Genomic DNA, 22017 nt, shown 5'->3' on the forward strand with positions numbered 1-22017 from the left:
TGCGTGGGGAGGGGTAGAGGGAGAAGCCGGCCCCCTGCTGAGTAGTGAGCCCCATGTGGGACTCAATCCCAGGACCCTCCGATCATGACCTGAGCCGAAGGCAGACGCTTAACTAACTGAGCCACCCAAGCGCCCCAATTTATAAGTCACCTACTTGTTCCAATCATATAGAATTTTAAATAGGCTGTTTTCCTAGTGGTGATGGTTATTCCCATTTTACAGATGTGAAGACTGAGGCTCGAGAGGAAAAGTGACAAGCTAAGGTCTCCCAGCCAGGCAGTGGCAGATCTACTGGTGCCAACCCAGGCTCCTCCTGTTGTCCTCCCTGCCCCCCTCATCCTGCTAACCTCAGGGATGGCGTTTGGCACCTCAGTGAAGTTCTGGTGCCGACAGGCGACATGCCGTCTGGGATTGTCGCAAATGCACATCTGTGGGCAGCGCTGGGCAGCTACGTGCCAGGCTGGGCCCAGTGGCAGCAGCAGAAGCAGCAGCAGCAGGGAGATGCTCTGGGGCCTGGGAGAGAGGAAGGGTCAGTCGTTCACAGGGGCAAGTGTCCCATGCTGTCCACTTACCAAGCCCAGCTCCTATTTCCAGAGCCCCTTGGATGTCTTCCTCCTTTGGCCGCGGCGAAGGTGTCATTACCATTGCTCCATGCAGCAAAGTTTCTATTGTCAGCCTTGTTTAACACTAGGGGAAACTGAGGCTCAGATAGGTGACCTGGCGAGTCTCTTTGGCTACCTGCCCCTCGGCTCAGGGAGGCCGTGCTGAATGTAAGGGTGACCTGACGGCTCAAAGGGTGTGCCCAGGCTGTGGTGAGGCTCCCGGACCTCCCAATGGCAGAGAGAGAAGCAGCCAGTGCCCCAGGCGCGGTGGCAGGGAGCATAGTGGCACCTACTGTGAGAAGATGGCCTGCGGCCAGAGGGGCACCCAGGCTGGGCCCGAGTGTATAAGGCAAGTCTCGGGGGGGCAGGAACTGTGGGGGCCGAGAGGCTCGAGAGACGTCCTGGCCGGTCTAGCCACACTGGCAGGTGAGCAGGAGGCTTGGGCCTCGGTTTATTCCCCTTTCGTCCATCCGATGCCATGCACCAGCCCGGACTGGGATGCAGGCAGCTGAGGGGATGGGCTTGGGCTGCGCTTCGCGTAGCTCCATCCCCTTCCCCGTCCTTCCCCCAAATTAGGCATCCATCAGATCAGCCAGTGGGAGCCCTTCCCCTCAACCACAACCATGGCCTGTTGCCTCAGGGGTGACCGCTGCCACCGGGGCTCTCCTGGCTCCCCCACACTGCCCACCACCACCAACCGAAGGGAACGTTCCACGACACAGACGGGCTTCTGACACCGCCAGCTGAAAACCTTCCAGCATCTCCCCGCGGCCTTTGGTGGCAAGTCCTGACTCTTGATGCCACCTGGAGTGTGCCCAGATTCTCCAGGGTCGCCCTTGGCTCCCACGACACAGCTTCCTCCTTGCCGCCTGTGACAGCTAAGCCCCCCCCCCCCTCCTCCTGCCGTTCTCAGCCTGCACAGCGTCCCCTGGGCAGCCCTCGCCGGTGCCTGCGCTAGGCCCGACCCTCAGCCTCCTCTCTGCTTGTCACCATCTGTGTTCAGTCTCCTTGAGGTCCCAGGCCCCTTGAAGGCCGGGGCTGCTGGCATCCTCCCGAGGCGCAGGGTGGACTGGGAAAGGGGGGCCCTGTGGGAACAGATCCCTCAGGGACAAGTGTCCGGGTTCAGAGGCCCGCTGCGCTCTCAGACAAGCCCCGAAAGACGCGCCCACGGCGGCTCACTGCAGCAGCCCCCCTCCCATTCACCCCCTTCCTCAGAAACCAATTCGGGGACACCCTGGAGAATCTCTCCCTCAGCAGATCCCAGAGCCCCTGTTTCCCGACCCGTCAGAGGCCCAGAGAGGGCCAGGGGCTTGCCTGCAGCCCCTCAGTTTCTCTAGACACCCCCGATGCCACCCAGGGCCCAAAGACTCACCCCTCCATGCCGCCTCGCCTTGCACTGCCAGTCCAGCCAGGATGCCGCGGGAGCCCCCCTGTCGGGCCCGCAGGCCTGGCAGCGGGGACGGGGCTGAATGGGAGGCATTGTGGGCAGCCCAGCCTGAGGCCGAGATGAAGGAGGGGCGGGCAGTGGTGGGAGAGGCGGCTGGAGTTACAGGGCCTCCTGCCCGGAGCCGGCTCAGGGCTCAGGATCGTGGAGAGCCCGGCTGGGACAGCCAGGGCTGGGCCGGCTGGCAGGGAGGGGCGTGCCCGGGCAGCTCGTGGGTCCCACATCTGGGCTCCCTCCCAGCTGTGGTCTGTCCGGTGGGACTGCCCCTCACCGAGCCTTCATTCCCTACGCTGTGAAAAACCAGTATTAGTAACCAGCTCACGGGGGTGCTGTGGGGGTCCAATAGGCAGCGGGAACATAATAGGTGCTCAAGAATGGTGGACTCTGGGGCGCCCGTGTGGCTCAGGGTCCTGGGATCAAGCCCCGCATTGGGCTCTTGGCAGGAGGCTGGCTTCCCTCCCTCTCTCTGCCTGCCTCTCTGTCAAATAAATTTTTAAAAAATCGAAAAAAAATGCAACAGGGGGACCTCTGACTCTTAGCTCAGATCATGATCTCAGGGTCATGAGTTCAAGCCCCACGTTGGACTCCACGCCGGGCAAGGACCCTACTTAAACCAAAAAAAAAAATTTTTTTTTAATGCAACAGTTTATGTAAACCATAGCAAACTTTTATACATCTGTGACTGTTCAGATCCATATTTCTGGTGGATTTGCATTCAGTTTGCTTGGATTTTTTTGTTTTGACCAGAGATAGTGCCATGCCACAGGCCAATTTCGTGTCAGCAGCATGGCGGTGTGTATACTCTTTGGTTTTTTTCCATTCAGCATTCATCTGTGATGTGTATTTTAAAAATTTAAAAGATTTAATTTTCATATAGCATTTCAGCACTCCCTTCCGTAAGTATTCCACAAGAGTGGCATGCGGGGGAGGCAAGGGAGCCATCTGCCCAGATGCAGGGAACGAGGGGGTGTGCAATCGACAGGGAATTTAAATGCAATGAGACACAGTTGGTTTGCTTTTCATTGTCATCACATGCTGGTGATTCTAAACAACGCTGGTGCTAAAATATTCCTCCCTACTCCGGTGGACCACTCTCACCTCCGCCTTCTTGGTACCACGTGGTGCAATGAATCCATTCCACTCTTGACGGACGTTTGGGCTGTTTCCAGGCTGGGGCTGTTATGAGGAGGGCTGCTTACAATGTTTGCACGTTTTTGTTTTTGTTTTTTTAAAAAGATTTTATTTGAGAGAGCGGGCGCAGGAGAGTGAGTGAGTGTGCACGAGCAGGGGGAGGGGCAGAGGGAGAGGGAGAAGCAGGCGCCCCGCTGGGCAGGGAGTCTGAAGTGGGGCTCGATCCCAGAGCCCTGGGGTCATGGTCTGAGCCGAAGGCAGACATTTAACTGACTGAGCCACCCAGGCACCCCCGTTGCATGTCTTTCGGAGAACACACAGCGCAGCCCGTCGCTGTTGGGACAGACGGATGGGTGGGACTGTTGGCCATAGGATGTGCTTATTTTCAGCTTCAGTGGATAGTGCCCAACAGTTTGTCCGAGGGTTTGCACCAATTTACACTTTCGCCAGCCGTGTAGGAGCGCCATGGCTTCACTCTCACCAGAGCTTGCTCTCCTCTGTCTTGCACTTTTGCCACCCTAGTATAATAGCATCACATGATAATTTTATTTTTTTAAGAATTTTATTTATTTGACAGAGAGAGATACTGCGAGAGAGGGGAACACAAGCAGGGGACAGTGGGAGAGGGAGAAGCTGGCTTCCCGCTGAGCAGGGAGCCGGATGTGGGGCTCGATCCCCGGACCCTGAGCTCATGACCTGTGCAGACACCAAGAGTGTCTGCCAGTCGCTTTACTGGCTATGCCACCCACACGCCCCCCTCCCCATGATGCCTTGTGGTAAACAAAGTCCTGTTCTCACTGCTACACAGTATCCATTGTGTGAATATCCTGCAGTGGCAAACCAAGGAGGCTAAATGCAGGTTAATGTATTAATTTTTTTTTACTCCCAAGGTCTTCAAGATACTCACCTACGCAAACTCCTTAAAGATCAGTAGTTTTGTCTTCTACATTTAAGATTTTAAAAATTGTGGTAAAATGTACATTACATAAAATTTACAATTTTAACCCTGTAACTGCACAATTTAGTGGCATTCCGTGCATTCAGAATGCTGTGCAGACCATTACCACTACCCCTTTCCAGACACTTTTCGTCATCCCAAACAGAAAAACTTTACACCCAAGAGACAGTAACTCTCCTTTGTCTTCAGCCCCTAGTAACCTCGCCGAGATACGCCTTACTCAGTGCGATCACGTGTTACTTGTCCTTTCCTGTTTGGCTTTCTTCACTGAGCACTTTGCTTCAAGGCTCATCCCTGCCATGGCACGTGTCCGAAGTTCACTTTTTTATGAATGAACAGTACTCCACTGTGTGTATTTTTGAAGATATATATTTATTTTAGCAAGAGAGAGAAAGCAGCGGGTAGAAGAGAGGAAGAGGGAGAGAGAAACCCAAGCAGACTCCCTTCTGAACGTGGAGCCTGACACAGGGCTCGATCTCATGACCCTGAGATCAGATCTGAGCTGAAATCAAGAGCTGGACGCTCAACCGACTGCACCCCCATGTGTAGTGATCACATTTCATCTGTCCCCGTTAATGGACACTAGGCTGCGTCCATCTCTGGACTCTTGTAATGCTGCTGTGTTTGCGGGCCTACAGGTTACGGGCTGGGGTCCCCGCTTTCCCTCCTGGGGTGCACACACACTGGAAGCGGGAGCGCAAGCGGTCGGAAGCCCCCTTTTCTCCACCTTGTCTCATTCTCTTCCCTCACTCTCCCCCCCGAGGCAACCACTTTCCTGAGGCAATAGAACTTCACTGTAACGTGTCATTAAAAATTTTAGACTACATGTATGACAGTACATACTGTTTTGCAAACTTGTTTTTTTCACCCAACATTTTCAAGGTTTATTCACATGAATGGAGACAGTTCCTGCATCTATCTCTTGTATTATACACTTTAACTGCTGCATTAAAAAAAATTTTTGTTTGTTTTTTTAGGGGCGTCTGGGTGGCTCAGTCTGTTAAGCTTCTGCCTTTGGCTCATGATCTGCAGGTCCTGGGATCAAGTCCCACATCAGGCCCCCCTCCCCTTGGCATGGAGTCTGCTTCTCTTTCTCCCCCACTCTTTTTCTCTTTCTCTCCTCTCAAATAAATGAATAAAAATCTTTTAAAAAATTTTTAAAGTTTTTATTTAATCTCTACACCCAATGTGGGGGTCAAACTCACAACCCTGAGATCAAGAGTCACATGCTCGGGGCACCTGGGTAGCTCAGTGGGTTAAAGCCTCTGCCTTCGGCTCAGGTCATGATCCCAGGGTTCTGGGATTGAGCCCCACGTCGGGCTCTCTGCTCTGCAGGGAGCCTGCTTCCTCCCCTCTCTCACTCTCTGCCTGCCTCTCTGCCTACTTGTGATTTGTGTCAAATAAATAAAAATCTTAAAAAAAAAGTCACATGCTCTCCCGACGGAGCCTGCCAGGCGCCCCGTAACTGCATCACGTTACCTCACTGCACACTTCACATACCGTCATCAACGATTTTTTTCCCTGGTGGACACTGACGTTACTAATTTTCTGGAATCTTTCATGAAACTGCCCTTTTAACTTGTCACCTTGTGCCCATGTACAAGGGCTTCTCTAAGATCCTTATAAATGGAATTTGGGATCACAGGCTACACTTGTCTTCACCGAGTCCCCGCCAGATCGCTCTCCGACATGGTTTTATTAGTCTGATATCCCTCCGGCAACAAGCGGAATGTCAGCGACTCTGCTCTTTCCTGGGGTCTCCTCTAGTGCCATCTGCCAGTCTGGTCTGAAACGGCATCTCTGTGGTTTTATTTTGCATTTCCTTGATTTCCAGTGAAGGGGAACATCTTTTTTTGCTTCTCAGGTTGCATCCTCGGTGAACTGCCTGTTCCTATCCTTTGCCCAGTTTTCAGCTAGATGTACGATTCTCAACACGAACCCTCACATGACAGACGGAGGAGTCCAGTGTTCTCTGACCTTGCCAGTTCTTAATTTTGGTCATTGTTTTTCACTTTCAACTTGACAGAGGCAAATGTCCTTATGCCTTGTGCTTTTATGACATCAAAAAAAAAAAAAAAAAGAAAGAAAAAAGCTCTTTACCTTACCTCCCTCCTTTAAAAAAAATATGGCTCTTAGATGAATAAATATGGATCATTTTGAATGTTTGGTGGATGACCGTGTGTAACTGTCCCTCCACCCGTCCTGTCCCCTGCCTTCCCCAGACAAACTGCTATCTTGAGCACTGGGCTCAGCACACACACGCACATGCCTACACACAGTAGCTTTTGAACCCATGGTACGTACCGATTTTCTTCACTCAGCGACCTTCCTGATTCACCCACGGCACGTGCGTAGCCAGAGTTGATGCGTTTTTGGCCTGAGTCGTTTCTAGGTTCTTGTGATCAGGAAGTGCTGCCTGGGAGCACCTCTGGCCGTGCTTCCTGGGGACTTTCTAGTCGAGCTTCAGAATGGAATTATTGGGGCGCCTGGGTGGCTCAGTGGGTTAAAACCTCTGCCTTCTGCTTGGGTCATGATCCCAGCGTCCTGGGATCGAGCCCCACATCGGGCTCTCTGCTCGGCCAGGAGCCTGCTTCCTCCTCTCTCTGCCTGCCTCTCTGCTTACTTGTGATCTCTCTGTCAAATAAATAAATAAATAAATAATCTTAAAAAAAAAAACAAGGGGGGGAATTATTGCTGCTTTAGCCCCAAGCCCACAGCTGGGCTCCCTTTAAGTGAGAACAGCCTCGGGCTGAGCAGGCCTTTTGTACTCACAGTTTACAGGCCGTCTCAGCCGAGGCATCTCTGATCTTGCAGGTCCCACGTCGCAGCGCTCAGGGTCCTGAGGCTTATGTCATCTCAGGGTTGCCTATAGGTCTTGGAAGCGCCAAGTGAGGGGAACTTCCAAAGGCTACACAGCTCTCAACAGGCGGCCGAGTTAGAGGCTGAGCCTCAGGCCCTCCCCTGCACCTGCGGCTGTCAGGAGTCTTGAACCCTGAGCTGGTCTGAGGGACTGGGTAGGGGCTGTGGCCTGTACCTGAGACCAACAGGACCCTCTGTGGTGTGTGGGTCCCAGCAGCCAGGCAGCACCGGCCTCCCACAAGGTTCGGTGAGATCCGTGGTGCACTTCTCAGTCTGAACTGATGCTTGTGCCTTCCTAACCTCGGAGGCCACAGAGCCGGCACCAGGCACCCTGGAAGGGTGCGCCAGGCTGGAGAACCAGCCGTGAAGCTGTTTCTCCATCTGTTAAATGATCACCTGTGAGAAGTTCTACTGGAGTCTCCAGACTCAGCTCTCGTATCCCATCTAAGATCTATTTGAGGGGCTCCTGGGTGGCTCAGTGGGTTAAACCTCTGCCTTCAGCTCGGGTCATGATCTCAGGGTCCTGGGATGGAGCCCCGTTATCAGGCTCCCTACTGAGTGGGGAGTCTGCTTCTCCCTCTCTCTCTGCCTGCCCCCCTGCCTACTTGTGATCTCTCTCTGGAAAAAAAAAAGAAAAAGAAAAAAAAAAATCTATTTGAGAGCGAGCACCGGCGCAGGAGCAGGGGGAGGGGCAGAGGCAGAGGACAAGGAGAGGGAACCTCAGGCGACTCCCTGCTGAGCGCAGAGCCTGTGTGGGGCTTGAGCTCACGACCCTGAGATCATAACCTGAGCTGAAATCAAGAGTCGGAGGCTCAACTAAGCCACCTGGGCACCCCATGCACCCCTAACTCTTGAAGACTTCCCTGACCTCACTGCCCACCATCCCTTATACTGGGCCATGACTGTTCGTCTCGCGTGCCAGACTGGGAGCCCCCCAAAAGTTGTGCCTGTGGCCCAGAGCTCAAAACAGGGCCTGGCGAAGGGGTGGGGGTTGGGGTCGGTCAGAACTCTACCTGCCTCTGCCGTATCACCTCACGGAGCAGGGGGTAGGGGGCCAAGGCATGGGAATCTCTGCCACTACCAGCCAAGAGAGAGAGTGCCTGTTGCCTGAGTGGTCCACAGCCAATAAGGAAATGCTGCCCCTTTGAAAGCTCGGAGGCACCTTTTTTTTTTTTTTTTTTTTTTAAAGATTTTATTTATTTACTTGAGAGAGAGACAGTGAGAGAGAGCATGAGCGAGGAGAAGGTCAGAGGGAGAAGCAGACTCCCCATGCAGCTGGGAGCCCGATGCGGGACTCGATCCCGGGACTCCAGGATCATGACCCGAGCCGAAGGCAGTCGTCCAACCAACTGAGCCACCCAGGCGTCCCTCGGAGGCACCTCTTGAATTCAGTGGGAGGCACGGGCTCCCCAGGCGTGCTGCTGGCTCAGGCAGGTGGTAAGGAGGGTCTGCTGTCCTCCCACCACATGAGGCAAAAGGGAAGGAAGGACCCCAAGGGGGTGCCCTCCACTCCAGGCCCTATGGCCAGACACCCCATGGGTGCTTCCCAGCCAAGCTCAACCCTGTGACATGACCTTGCTAGCCAGACCCGGGGGTCCTGACCGTGCAGCCAGTGAGGCTTGTGGCAAAATCCGGACAGGGTCTGGCTGAGCCAGGTCCATCGATGGAGCAGTGCAGGGGCCAGGGGCGCTACAGCCCAAAGGCTTGGTGAAGGGTAAGAGGAGGCTGGACAGCTGCAACATGCCCAGCTCCAGACCCTTTACCCAGAGGAAGAGATCCTTCCACGCTCCCTGACCCCCAGGACTCGTGCGCCGCTCCTGGGCATGAACTGCCCAGCTGTCTACGGTGAGCTGGCACGCCGTGCCCCATGGGACGATACAAGGTGGGCGCAGGGGCGCTTCTGGGGATGGACCAACCCGTCCGGACTGGATGGGCCTCCAGGTACTAAGCCCCAACTACCCACCTTAAGATGAAAGACTGCTCAGTGCCCACACTTGCCACAGATGACTTTATTTGTGAAGCCCCGGGCACAGCCCAGACACACAAAGAGCGCAAAGGGGAAAACACAGAGTGTGGGGGGGCGGCTCCAGCGCAGTCCCCACCCTGTCCTGGTCCTTTAGGAGCCTCTGAGCCACAGCTCAGGCTCTGTGGGCCCCGCCCCCGGGGGCCGGAGACCAGGTCTGGGCCTACCAAAAAGCACCCCCCAGCATGGCCCCCAGGCCAGTCACAGACATCTCAGCAGCAAGGCGCGGGCCCCACTGGGTCTGGAGCGCGCACCATCCACCCAGCAAGTCCTGCTCCTAGACCCCCAGGGTCCGCCACCGGCCTCTCTTCCTGTCCACACGGCCTGGGAACCGGAGTCTTGTCTTTTGCTGGCCGCCCCATGGGCCCACGCCCGTGGCAGTCTCTGCAGTCCAGGCGGAGAGATCAGCCCGGCCGTGATGGACAGTGTGGATGGCAGTGGCCACGGGACCAGGGCTTAGTGACAGGAGGCAAAGTCGGCCACTAAGTGAGCAGCCCCAGGCAGGGCGGGAAACGCAGCCCAGCCGCGACACAGAGGGGAGGGCGGGCAGACAGACAGCAGCTGCCCGGGCTTTGGGGCAGCCCAGCAGGGCAAGGAAGGCAAGGCGGGAGAGGACAGCCACCAGGGCCTTGGGCTGGAGGCGCGGATCAGCAGAGCGCCCTCAGACGGCAAGGAGTTTAATGGCAGAGCAGCTTGCAGCCCTTTCGGGGGGCCAGCTCCCCTCCAGTGGGACCAGGGCCAGTCCAGCAGGGAGACATTAAAAACCCCAACCCTGACAGGAAGCACACACCTGCACACGCACCACACCGACACGCACTCGGGGACCGACATGACACCAAGCAACAAAGAGCCTCCCTGCCTCTGGCTGGCTTGAGTCCTTCATCCGTGTCCCTTCCCAAGTCACTGGTCCGGGCTGCGGGCTCGGGGGGACGCTGGCTTCGCACCTAGACCTTGTACAGCGTCTGCAGCAGACTGTGGCGGGCAAAGGAGCAGGACTCCAGGGCACCATTGGGCCTGTGTGAGGAAAGAAGAGTCAGTGTAGGGGGTGGGAGGGAACCCACACAGCTCGGGCCGGAGACCTCAGGCTGCAGCAGGGCCACCATCCCCACTGTGGAGGGGGGGATCGGGGCTGTTTCTGAGGCCAGAAATGTGCCAGACTCTCTTTCTCTGACCTTCACGATGACTCTGTGGGGGAGATGATAGAAGCCTGCCTTCTGCGCGCTGCAGGGTGGGGGGTGTGTGAAGCTCAGAGCGGTGGGAACCCAGGCCCTACTCTCCACCCGGCAGCCTGTGCAAGGGTCCTTCCAACGGCCACAGGGCCCCTCACAGATAACGGGTTGGCCACTGTCACCGTCAAGATCATGAATCTCGGGGCGCCTGGGTGGTTCAGTGGGTTAAAGCCTCTGCCTTCAGCTCAGTCATGATCTCAAGAGTCCTGGGATCGAGCCCCACATCCCACTTTCTGCTCAGCAGGGAGCCTGCTTCCTCCTCTCTCTCTGCCTACCTCTCTGCCTATTTGTAATCTGTCCAATAAATAAATAAAATCTTTAAAAAAAATTTAAAAAAAAAAAAAAGATCGTGAATCTCACTACAGAGAAAGAAAGGAGGCTTGGCGAGTGGGGGTGCAGCCAGGATGTGCGGCCCACAGGCGCCGTATCAGACCACTGGGCCAGGAGTCGAGGGAGGGGAAAGGTGCCCGTCACTCTGTGGTCACCTCAAAGGCGGCCTAAGGGACAGCTTTTACCAATTCCCCTCTTTTAAGTGGAATAGACAAAGCCTGTGCTGGGGGTGGGGCACACACCCTGCCACTGACCAACAGCACCAAGGGAGAGGGTCTCTTCTTGTGGGTCCACACCCAGCCCTAGGGCAACAGAAAGGCAAAAGGAACAATTCTGACTAGAGGCTGAAAGGAACTGGGCTTTGTCAGGTGGTGGCGGGCAGGGCCAGGGCCAGTAGATGCTCCACGGAACTAAGCCCACACCGGCACAGGGGAGAGTGCACCTGGGCAGGGGAGGGGGGGCAGGGACATCCAGCTGCAGCCAGGGTGAGGGCCTGCCCTGGACTCTGGCAGAGGGCCAAACACTCAGCTCTTCCCCCAGCACGGGGCTCAAACTCATGACCCCAAGATCAAGAGTCACAGGCTCTACCAACTGGGCCAGCCAGGCGTCCACAGCTCGACTTTTCACAATGGCCAGTGCAGGTGCCGCGGAAGGGGTGGTGTCGGCCACAGCGGCGGCGGGGGGTAGGTGTGGTGGTGGCAGGTGGGCAGACATACGAGAGTACGAAGCCCAAGGAGCACAACAGACCACAAGATGTCACGGTGGCCAAGAGGCCGTGGCGCCGACAGTCCTGGAAGCTGGCCGGGGATCCTCACCACATGGAGCCAGATGACCCCGCAACACTCATCGCCTCCACCAGGCAAGGACTGTGCTGCGCTCGCTCCCTCCTGCCAGCCTTCCCCAAGGCACTGGATTCCCAGCAACTGTGGAGGGTCGGAGCCACCAGAGACAACCTCATTCAACAGCCTGGTGGGCAAGTAGGGAGACTAAGGTCTGAGGAAGGCCAGGAGGGGGCTGGGGCCACAGAGGACCTCAGTGAGGACAGGGGACGAGCCCTCCGACCCATCCCTCACAGGCGCTGGGGTGTGAAGGCTCCTTGTTACCCAACGTGGCTACTGCCCCACCACGGCCCATGACTCTCCTGCAGGACAAGGCGAAGGTTTCCAGGCTCTGAGCATCTGGTGTCTGCAGGCGGAGGCCCACGTGCGGGTGTGACAGGCCCTCTAGCTTCAGCCCTGTGGCCAAGGGAACAGACACAGAACTGCTCCCACAGACATCTGCTCCCAGAGACTGAGGACAGGACACTGAGCAGCACAGAGAACCTGGGCAACTCTCCAGTGCTGCTTCCTCATGAGAAAATGGGGGGCCATTCCGTGTCCTCTGTCTCTCTCAGGAAAAGACACCGAGGGGGGGACACTTAAACACAGATGCTGAGAGCCCCGCACAAGGGGAAGCCTCCACGGACTAGGGGTTGCATATGCGAGGTGCGGCTGCACTGGGGGCTGCGAGGGCACACTCACTTGGTCACGAATGCCAGCAGCAGGGGCGCGAGCGCCTTGGGAAAGTAGTCTTGCTGCACCATGTGGTTCAGCGCCATCAGGGGGCCGTACAAGTTGGCAATGGCCTTGATCTTGTCTTCACTCTGTGAGGGGAACACACAGCACAAGGCAGAGTGAGCTACAAGGCCCCTGGGGTGGCTGAGGTCGAGCTGAGTCCCATCATGGAGGAACGGGGCTTAAACGGCCCCGGGCCCCAGCAGGACTCTGGTGTGGGTCGGGGTGGGTGGGTAGGCGTGGCCCGAGCTGCCCCTGGTGTCCCCCCTCCCTCCCCGACAGCCTCACCTTGAGCAGCCCCATGTGAATGAGGAGCCGGGTGAGGAAGGCGTTGGAGTTGAAGGAGGGGGCGCTGAAGGCCTTCTTCATCAAGGCATCTGCAAAGCAGAAGCAGCCATGGGGCAGCAAGTTTGTTGCAGCGAATGGCCGCCCACCGGCCAAGGGCACGCAGCCCCGGCACACACGGGCTGGGGCCCGCCTCCTGCACGAGTCAGCCCAACACAGGGCGGCAGACTGCGGTCACGGGTCCCAGGCTGAGGGGACAGCCAGCACCGAGGGAAAGGCTCAACCCGCCCGCTGTGACACCTTGCCCTTCTTGTCCTGACCTCACACACTGAAAAGGGGCTTGGGAACCTGCGTGACTGGGGCTGGTGGGGGTGGGGGGGCGGTGGGGGTGGAGATGAAGGAGGCAGATCACCCGGGGGGAGGTTCCAGCCACTCTGGGGGGGGCAAGCAAGCGGGGACGAGCAGAGAAGGTCAGGAAAGGAGGGGTGGGGGTCTACTGACACTGGGGCTGCGCGCTGCCGGGCAGCTGTTCTGGGGAACAGAATGCAGGTAATTTGTTCCCATCAATGCGCACGGGGCTGGGACCACAAGGAGCAGACTTAGGGGCTCCACCCGGCCTCACCGCCCCCATCGGCCTCGCTCCCCACTGGCCCTCCTGCCTCAATGCCGCCCACAGTGCACCCACCCAGGACAAAGTGCCACACGGAGCCCCACTCCTCTCTGCCCTGTTCCCGTGCTGAGCTCTTCGTCCCCTCCCTGCCTGGCCAAGCCTGGCCCACCTGGCGGGGCTCAAGGTGCGCAGGGCACACGTGCTGTCACGGAAGCAGCACAGGGAGTGGGGTGGTGAGGGAGGGTCACGACCGGACGAGAGAGATCTCAGGAAGCCCTGGGAACGCTGTGGGGAAAGCAGGCATCCTGCAGGCTTCCAGGTGGGGGGACTGTGTGGAGGCTCAGAGATGAGGGCAAAAGCTCATGACCTCTCCTGCGGGCGGGCCACCCCTGGAAGGGCCTCGGGGCTGTCACTATCTGGCCTTCTACGGCAGATGCCACCTGATGAGATCCAACTAGACATAACTGTACGGCTCTGGAAAGGCCTCTGTTCCCCCTTCCGTAAAAAGTAAGACGGGACCGCAGCCAGCCTGCTCCACGGCAAGAACCCAACCAAAAAGGCAGAAGAGGGCAGAGAGCGGTGCACACGTCCGCGCGCGGCGACCAGGGGCTCCAGCAACTAGAAACGTCACCTGAGCCCGGAGGCAGCAGGGCGGCAGAGCCAGCCACACCCAGGCCAAGCCGCCTTACCTACTGCATCCTGCACAGCTGTCCTCACCGCGGCTTCGTCCTTAAACACAGACGACACCTTCAGGAAGGCAGAGACCACCTTTTCTGGGTCAGAGGTGTCGGTCTGAGGACACAGGAGACAACGGCTGGTCACCAGCGGCCAGAGCTCCAGGGAAGGTGTGCCTGCACACCGCTGCGGGCTGAAGGAGGCCTGTGTCGCGCCAAGGTCTCCGGGGCTAGGGGGGCAGGGATGGGTCCTGCCTCACCCCGTGCGGTCCCCTGGAGCTAGGCAGGGGCCTGGCCCACAGCGGTGTATAGTCCACACAGCCCGTGAGTCCACACAACCATGGTCATTCCCATGGCCCAATGGGCCCCTTCGGATAATCCAAGCTGAACAGATAATGCAAAGACGACATTCACGAGCAAGGAAGCTTAATCTCACGGAAGTGGAGACAAGGGGAACGAACGCGAGTGTCCAGACACAGCGCAGGCCTAAGTGTGACCTCCACTCGTGGGCACGGAGGGGACAATGATTTTGCTGACAGTTTTGCTGACGCATCTCAACAGATGACGGCTGGTATTAGAGGAAAAAGTGGACCTTTCATCCCATGCATCACAGGAAGGAAGAACAGAACACAAATAAAACGTAAAAAGGACATCAGCCAAAATGCCAAGCCAGCGCGGAGAGCGGGCCCATTGAATTACTTATGCTCATCAAAACTGTTTCCTCGGGACGCCTGGGTGGCTCAGTTGGTTGGGCGGCTGCCTTCGGCTCGGGTCATGATCCCAGCGTCCTGGGATCGAGTCCCACATCGGGCTCCTTGTTCAGCGGGGAGCCTGCTTCTCCCTCTGCCTCTGCCTGCCATTCTGTCTGCCTGTGCTCACTCTCTCCCCCTCTCTCTCTCTGATAAATAAAAAAAAAAAAAAAAAAAAAAAAACTGTTTCCTCATCTACAGATTACACACGGTAATAGGGTCCACATGGTGGGCTGCCAAAAGGCTTCGATACCAGAACCATGTTGGGACACTCAGGACAGTGCCTGGCAGACAGGAGGTGCCTGACAGACAGGAGGTGCCTGACAGCCGCCGCGGACGATCCGGGCAGTGAGCCAACACACGAGGCTGCAGCAGGGCCCTGGCAGGCACGTGGCCTCCGCGGGAGCCCCAGGAGGACAAGGGTGGGAGGCGGAGCCTAGGTGTGTGCGCACCAGAGCGTCCTGGGAGAACTCCCTAACTCTCCAGGTGTCCCCAGGTGCTGCGTGCCTGCCCGTCGGTGGCCCGCGCGCGTTCCCAGCAGCGCATCATCTGCAGCCCCCGGAGGGAGGTACACACGCGGGTCATACTCACTCGTGTTTCTGTGGGTTTAAAAAACAAACGTGTACGTATCTACCCAGAGGATACAAACACAGTGATTTGAAGGGGTCCCTGCACCCCAGTGCTTATGGTGGCAAGGGCCACTGTAGCCAAACTAGGCAAAGAGCCCAGCTGCGCATCGACAGACGAAGGGATAAGGATGTGCGACACACACAGACGGAGTACTACTCAGCCATCAAAAAAAGGAAGCTGTAACAATCCGCGATGACGGATGGAACTAGATATCATGCTAAGCAAAGTAAGTCCGATAAAACCAAATGTATGATTTCACCCATATGTGGACTTTAAGAAACAAAACAGATGAACACAGGAGAAGGGAAGGAAAAGAAAGAAGAGAAAGAAAGGCAAACCATAAGACTCTCACCTACCGGGAACAAACTGTGGGCTGCCGGAGTCAGGTGGGGGAGGGGACGGGGTGCCGGGGGGAGGGGCGGGCATTAAGGAGGACACTTGACTGCGTGAACACGGGGTGTTCAGTGCAACCGACGAGTCACTAAACTCTGCCCCCGAAACTAACACACACACAAACACCGGGCAGCCCCCATTCCCACTGGCAGCGTCCCCCCCCCAAGCCCGGGCTCTGCTGGTCCCCGTCTTCCTGCGGCTCCAGAAACCGCAGCTGGCGGCGCTGTCACGCACCTGCTGGGCTATCAGCACCGAGCTCTTGGGTCCGAGGCGCAGCAGCTTCTCCGGAGAGGGGAAAGCCAGGAATGTGGAGACGTCTGCGGGCGGCGGTGTGGACAGCGCAGGCGGCGGTGTGGACAGCACGGGGGCCGGCTCCTGAGGGACAGGGGGCACAGATGGCTCTGGACAGGTCCGAACCCAGACTCCTCACCCAGAACACGCACCCCTCACTCTGGGGGCCTATGGCTCGGAATGCAGTCTTCTCCCTCCCGCTCACAGGCAGGCCCCTAAAGGCTGAGGGGCCCACAGACGCTTCCCTGACTGGCTCCTAGTGCAGGAGCCTCTGCGGTGGGGGCAAGCCCCCTCCTTAGGCCAAGGAGCTCCTCCCTGGGACACACGATGTCCCAGAAGTGACGCAGGAGGCATGTGGGGGTGGAAGGGGACCCCACCAGGAACTCGAGTGGAGCCTGGGGAAGCACCAGAGGTGCCCAGCCATTGGCTCAAATGCTTTCCTAAACTGGGAAAAAAGTGAAATTCAACGTGAGCGCGGGGGTCCTTGTCCAACCCGTAGTTCTCCAGAAGCTGCACTTGGGAGTCTGTGAGGGAACAGACTACGGCCATCCTGTTGACATCAGCCTCTTAGTGAAGCAAGCGGGACACCAAGTGTCCCAGCTGGGCCACAGTCTCCAGAACGGGAGGCTGTCCCTACGGGTCACCTAAATGGATAGGAAAAGAGTTTCTATTTGTGCTGATTTTTACCCTATTCTTTTAGAAATATTTATATGTGTTTCGTAAGAAACAGTGCAGCTGCATAACACACGCTATAACCCCGTCACAGCGCACAAATGAACGCTCCTGTGCCGGGGACAGCGTAAGCCGAGAGCAGTACAGCCACACGGCGGAGATTTTCTTCTTTTACTCACAGGTGTGTGTGTTCAAAAACACTTTGCACCCAGGGTACCTAAGCGGGTTCCACACCCACCACCCCCTGAAGATGCTTCGGGATTTCACATCCGAGGGCCCAGACTCTGACCCTGGCAAAGGACAAGGAACTCACTCCACTGTTCGGGTCCAGAATCTTCCTTGACGGTGTGGATGGCTCCTCTCCTCGCCCCTGCTGTGGCTCCTCCTCCTCCTCCTCCTCTTCCTCCTCCTCCTCTTCCTCTTCTTCCTCCTCCTCCTCCTCTTCTCCTTCCTCTTCCTCCTCCTCCTCTTCCTCCTCCTCCTCCTCATCCTCGCCCTCGTCATCACTGCGGAGGGGACTCGGCTAAAGCGGACCCTCCTTGCCCAGTGGCCTATGTTGGCGCCGAGGCCTGGCTCCACACCCCCACACGGCCCGGGCACATGGGAGGGAGCCTGCAGAGGCCTGGGGGAGCAGCTGCTCCTGGGGTGGGGGGCCACGTGGGTCAGCGGAGAGCCCACTGCTCCCCCAAGGAAGCCCATGTCGTGAACACTGAGGAACCCGATCTCATCCCTGTCCCACATGGGCCCCAGTCCCACTGGGGAAACAGAGAAAAAGAAGAAAATGGTCTGTCACAGCTGACTTGGCATGAACACTGCCCAGGCTGAGATCCCAAGAATGCGCCACCCGTGGCTCACTGCCCACAGAAAGCTGCGGCTGCAGGGGACAGGGGAAGGGGGGGCTTCTGGAACCACGAGCCTCTTGAGGCCATTGCTGAGCCCCCGGTTCTCAGCGGCAGCACCGGCCTAGCCCTGAGGCGACACAAGTGAGGGGCTGCAGGTGAATGAAGGAGTCCTGGGGGCTAGAAGGGCAGAGGCAACTGGATGCTGATGGCCCACACGACTCCTATCCTGCCCACCCTGGCCCCTGCTCCCCCTGCACGTCGGCCCCGCAAACCCCGAACCCCCCACTCGCTTGTACCATCTTCCTTTCCAGACCCCATCTCCAAGTCTGACTGTACAAACAGTCCTGAGCGAGCCCAGCCCCTGCCCCCGGACTTCACTGCTCCCCACCTTAGCGGTCGCTCAGATCAAAGCTCATCCCTTCGGAAGCCCCCGGCTCACCCGCACCAAAGGGTGCCCGTTCCCAGGCTCTTCCTGCCTCCTTGCCGAACACCTGCTAATCCAACGTCCCCGGCCCACCCGCCCCGCCAGAACGACGTGAGTCAGAGACCTTCACGGGCTCCTCGCACCCGCCGCCCCGCAGAGCACCTGGCACAGACAGGGGCTCCAACAGCGGTTTCGGAGCAACTAAACGCAGAACCACAGGCGCCATGGCTCGCAGCCCCCTACCTGAGGGAGGCCAGCACCTTGGCCATGCTGAAGCCGTCCAGCACTTCCTGAAGCTGCTCGCAGCCCTCCTCTCCCAGTATGTTGCCTGTTCATGGGCGGGAGGGGGAGACAAGAGGAAGGAAGGTCAAGAGGGCAGCAGGGCCCACGTGGCAGGCCTGGGCCAAGGCCACCGTCCCTCTTACCGTTGAGGTCCAGCTTCTCCAGCTCGGTCTTGTCCGCCACGGCCTCGGCAACAGCCAGAGCAGCATCTCTCTTGATTTCACAGAACGACAAGTTCAGCTCCTAAAAATAAGAGGAAGGAGTAGAGGCAAACAGAACCACAGGCCGGGGGACCGGGACCTACTGTGAAGCCTCTGTTTTCCCCACGGGAGGGTAAGGCAGGCTCTGTCCTCCAGCCAGGCAGAGTAACGCTCACGATAAAAATAATGCCATTTCCGTCGTGGCGTGCCGGGCGCTGGGTGCGTTCTCTCGTGCTACACCCTCCTGACCTCACGGCTCCCTCCTCCCATTTCAAAAATGAAGAAAGCGGCTCCTATCACACAGGTGACAGGACTGCACAGCACGAGGGAAGCTGTGCAAGGACTGAGCCACGAACCTAGGCCCTCCCGGCCTTCAAGACTACCCCATCCCTGCCCCGACGGCAGCAACCCGAGCATGCGGGAAGCCCAGCCCCGCGCGGGGAGACACAGGCGGCGCCGGCACCTTCAGCTTGGGCAGGCCCCCGCGCACGGCCTCTGCGATGGCGACGGCGCCCTTGGAGCGCACCAGGCAGTCCCCGAAGTTGATCACCTCCACCTGCCGCAAGGTCTTCAGCGTCTACGAGGAGGAAGCCAAGGCCAGGGTGAGGGCGAGGGCCTCCGAGAGCTCACAGCTCACCCCGTCTGTCCTCACACTGTCGCCGCCCCTCTCACCTGGCCTTCCCCGAACCTCATCAGCTCGCGTTCCCTCCCGGCTTCTCGCGAACCTCCCTCCACCCTACTTCTGTGCTACGGCCAGAACCTTCTTGAAGCCCAAATCTGACCAAGTCGAACCTCCAACTTAAAACCCTGCACACCTATTACTCATGGGAGAGCCACGGCGTTAGCAAGAGACCCCCCCCACTCCCTGCCCCTCCTCCAGCCTTTAGACACACCCTGAACCCTGGTCATTTCAAACCAGGACCAATGGAACAAGGCTCCCTCCCACCTCTGGGCCTCCCCCCACGCTGCGGATCCCTCTGCCCAAAACACTCTTCTCTGTCCACAGTCCATGTGGACAGACCAAGCCCTGTACGACTTGGTCAAAATGTGACTTCTTCCAGAAAGTCTTCCCTAAGTCTGACTTGAACTTCCTGTGTGTTCCCCTACCCTTGCCCCCGTTTCTGCTAACAGCCCCCAGCAGCGGGACTAGCCTTTCATGGGGCTTGGGGCCCTGTGAGGTCTCGCCAGCCAGCCAGCCAGCCAGGTTCGGGCCCTGCGCTCTCGCTGGCCTCTCCCCTCCCTCCTGGGACTAGGAGCTCCTTGGAGGCAGAGTCTGATTCAACTCTGCCTGGCCTGCACGAGGTACAGAGTTCAATTAACAGCTGATGAAAGAATCAATGAGAAACATAGAAGCCAGGCAGCCTCTGAGAGCACATCCAGCACCAGCAGCTGGATGTAGAAGCAGCTCAGAGGGAGGCGGTATTTACATGCCCGAAAATGGCACAAGCAAGCCTGTGACATGTGCCCCACTCTGGAATGTTCAAAATAGCCGGGCACATACCTGGTGGAGGGGCAGAGGGGGCTTACCTGATGATGGGTGTGTTCAGAAGGCAGCAGCCACACCTGCTTATTCCCACCCTAACCCCGCCGCCCCCGCCTTACCTTGGCCATAGCCGCGGCGCCCTTCTCGGTGAAGGTGTTGTCGTTCAGGTTGATGACCCGTAGCAGGGGGTTGATGGCGAAAGCCTGGGCCAGGGCCGTGACACCGGGGTGATTGATGCCATTCTGAGGCATGTGGACCTCCTCCAGAGTCCCGATGATCTGTGAGGGGCAGGAAGGACAGAGCAGGGTGGTGGGCTCCCGAGCTATCTAGGGATAGGCCCCGCACCAACAGTATCCAGCGGGCAGAAGGGGAAGGGCTGCTGTCAGCTCGGGCCCAGGTTTGCCCGTGGCTATGCGGCGCACAGATCTCAAAGCACAGCTTTGCGCAGGGTCGTATCTGATCCTCTCCACAATCTCGGGAGGGAGACCTACCTGGACAGAGAAGACTAGGGATCAGAAAGGCTAGTAAGTAACTCATGCAGGGTCACACCGCTCAGAACACAGGTTCCTGCATCATACACAGGTGTCCTCTACCTCGCAAGGACCCTGGGCGCTGGCCCGGGGGTCAGCCGCAGTCCGTCCCTGCAAACTGCACACAGCTCCTGTGCCAGTCTTGCTCGGGGCTCTCCCGCGCTATTCACACAGCACAACCAGTGCCGCACGTTCCCTGCTGCTCTGCAGCGCGGAATCTCCTCCAACCACCTAGCTCTTGTTCAGCCCCATCTTCCGACACCTCCTTCGCTCTGCATGGAACACTGCGGCCTTATCTGTGGACATTTTCTTGATAGACTGACTCCTATGCTGTCTTCCTATATATAGCTCTCATTTTGGACACCTCCTCCCCAAGGAGGGCTTCCAGGATCCCCCTGCCCCCAGGCACGGTCCAGCGCTCTTCTCTGTGCCCCCAGAGCACTGTCCTTCCTCTCTGTGTTTCTCATCCTGAACCATCGGTGCCACTTTCCTGTCTACACCCCACCAGCCTGAGCTCCCAAGGAGAGCCACATTCCAGCCTCTACTGCTACCAAGGATTGAGGCCAGGCACGCGAGGACTCTCCACTTAGGGGCCTTTTGTAGTTCCGCAGTGCCCAGAACAGCACAGGGAGTTCACAGATAAATGCAGGCAGGTAGGCCAGTGAAGGAATATTACCAGTAAGGACTTCTCAGTATCTTCTGGTACCAGACCCTTTGGGCCATCTGCTAAAGCCCATGGCTCCCTCCTGAACATACTTTAAAATTTTAAGATAAATAATACAGAACTAAAAGGAAATCCATTCAACTGGAAGACAGTCCTCAAAATATTTAGAAAAAACCCCAAATGTGTGCTGCAGCAGTAGATGCCCTCCTTAGTACAAAGGCACCAGGTAACAGTACCCGCGGGCAAGCCCACCGCCACTGCGATGCTGATGAGCAGGAAACAGAGGTTCCAACGTCTCTGTAACAACTGTAACTTGATGTGAAAAATCTGTGATTTCCATACTTGTCACAATCACGGGCATTCTGAACGCTGCTGAGATTTATTCTATGTTCACGATTCAAGGTAACACTAGATTTTAGTTACTTTAGTGGTTGTCAACCATGCAATCTTCCCCCAGCCACATTCAAAGACTCCCTGAATTCTACCCACAGACTAGAGACAGCCCAGGGACCCTGTGCGAAGAGCCCCGCTCTAAGGGCACGGGAGGACGTCTGCCGGCGGCTCGCACTCACACAGCACACCATCTTCCCAGCCTGCTTCCCAGCCCACCAGGGACAGCAACCGGGCGGGGGGCAGGGGATGGTGCAGAGAAGGTGTAACCTTTAACGGCACAGAGTTCGCAAGGATGGCAACCGGGCTCCCCAGCTCTGGCGGCAGCAGGAGCTCCCTGCAGCCAGGGGTCCAGTAAGACCCAGGGCACCTTCCGCTGCCATGCTCCCTCTCTGCCCGAGATGAGCTCCGGCAGGGAGACAGTGGGGAATGCCGCTCTGGCCTGAGTGTGATGAATGCTGCCTAGGATACTGTTTGCCAAAGAAAACGTTTAAATTAAGAGAAAAGAAAGACTCCCAAGTTCCCACCGCCTTGGGGCAGGCATGGCCTTCTCACAGAGCTCAAGGTCAGGGTCTCAACAGTGTCCTGGGGTGGGGGGGCAGGGCACCGGGGCAGCCGTGAAGGGTGAAGGGAGGGGAGGCAGAGGGGAGAGGGCACCTGAGCCACTGCTCCCCGCCTCCCCCTCTCAAAGCATCTCTGTGCCCCACCCAGTGGAGGCCAGAGACACGGACCCTCCACGAGCCCAGGCGAGCGCCGTGCCAGGCTGTCA

General features: G+C 57.7%; 2 protein-coding genes across 5 annotated transcripts in view; both read right to left on the reverse strand.

The window, feature by feature from the left end:
* CHADL (chondroadherin like) overlaps positions 1-2284 on the reverse strand; it is an 11140-nt gene extending 8856 nt beyond the window's left edge. Inside the window, exons 1-2 of one of the 2 annotated variants that reach the window (XM_059187083.1) lie at positions 1975-2283; positions 348-513 (exon numbers count right to left, since the gene is read on the reverse strand). In XM_059187083.1, the coding sequence (XP_059043066.1) occupies positions 348-513; positions 1975-2270 (462 nt within the window). In that variant the 5' untranslated portion in view covers positions 2271-2283. Of the gene's footprint in view, positions 1-347; positions 514-1974 lie in introns of both variants that reach the window. The other variant, XM_059187084.1, reaches the window with a different exon arrangement.
* A 6699-nt stretch (positions 2285-8983) lies between these two features.
* RANGAP1 (Ran GTPase activating protein 1) overlaps positions 8984-22017 on the reverse strand; it is a 31742-nt gene continuing 18708 nt past the window's right edge. For all 3 annotated transcript variants that reach the window (XM_059187088.1, XM_059187089.1, XM_059187087.1), the window contains exons 7-16: positions 19784-19942; positions 18645-18758; positions 18125-18224; positions 17943-18027; positions 16747-16939; positions 15705-15845; positions 13714-13816; positions 12418-12506; positions 12097-12218; positions 8984-10031 (exon numbers count right to left, since the gene is read on the reverse strand). In XM_059187088.1, coding sequence (XP_059043071.1) covers positions 9962-10031; positions 12097-12218; positions 12418-12506; positions 13714-13816; positions 15705-15845; positions 16747-16939; positions 17943-18027; positions 18125-18224; positions 18645-18758; positions 19784-19942 — 1176 coding nt within the window. In that variant the 3' untranslated portion in view covers positions 8984-9961. The remainder of the gene's footprint in view (positions 10032-12096; positions 12219-12417; positions 12507-13713; positions 13817-15704; positions 15846-16746; positions 16940-17942; positions 18028-18124; positions 18225-18644; positions 18759-19783; positions 19943-22017) is intronic.

This window comes from Mustela lutreola, chromosome 8 (genome assembly GCF_030435805.1).
Source record: "Mustela lutreola isolate mMusLut2 chromosome 8, mMusLut2.pri, whole genome shotgun sequence".
Taxonomy (NCBI): Eukaryota; Metazoa; Chordata; class Mammalia; order Carnivora; family Mustelidae; genus Mustela; species Mustela lutreola.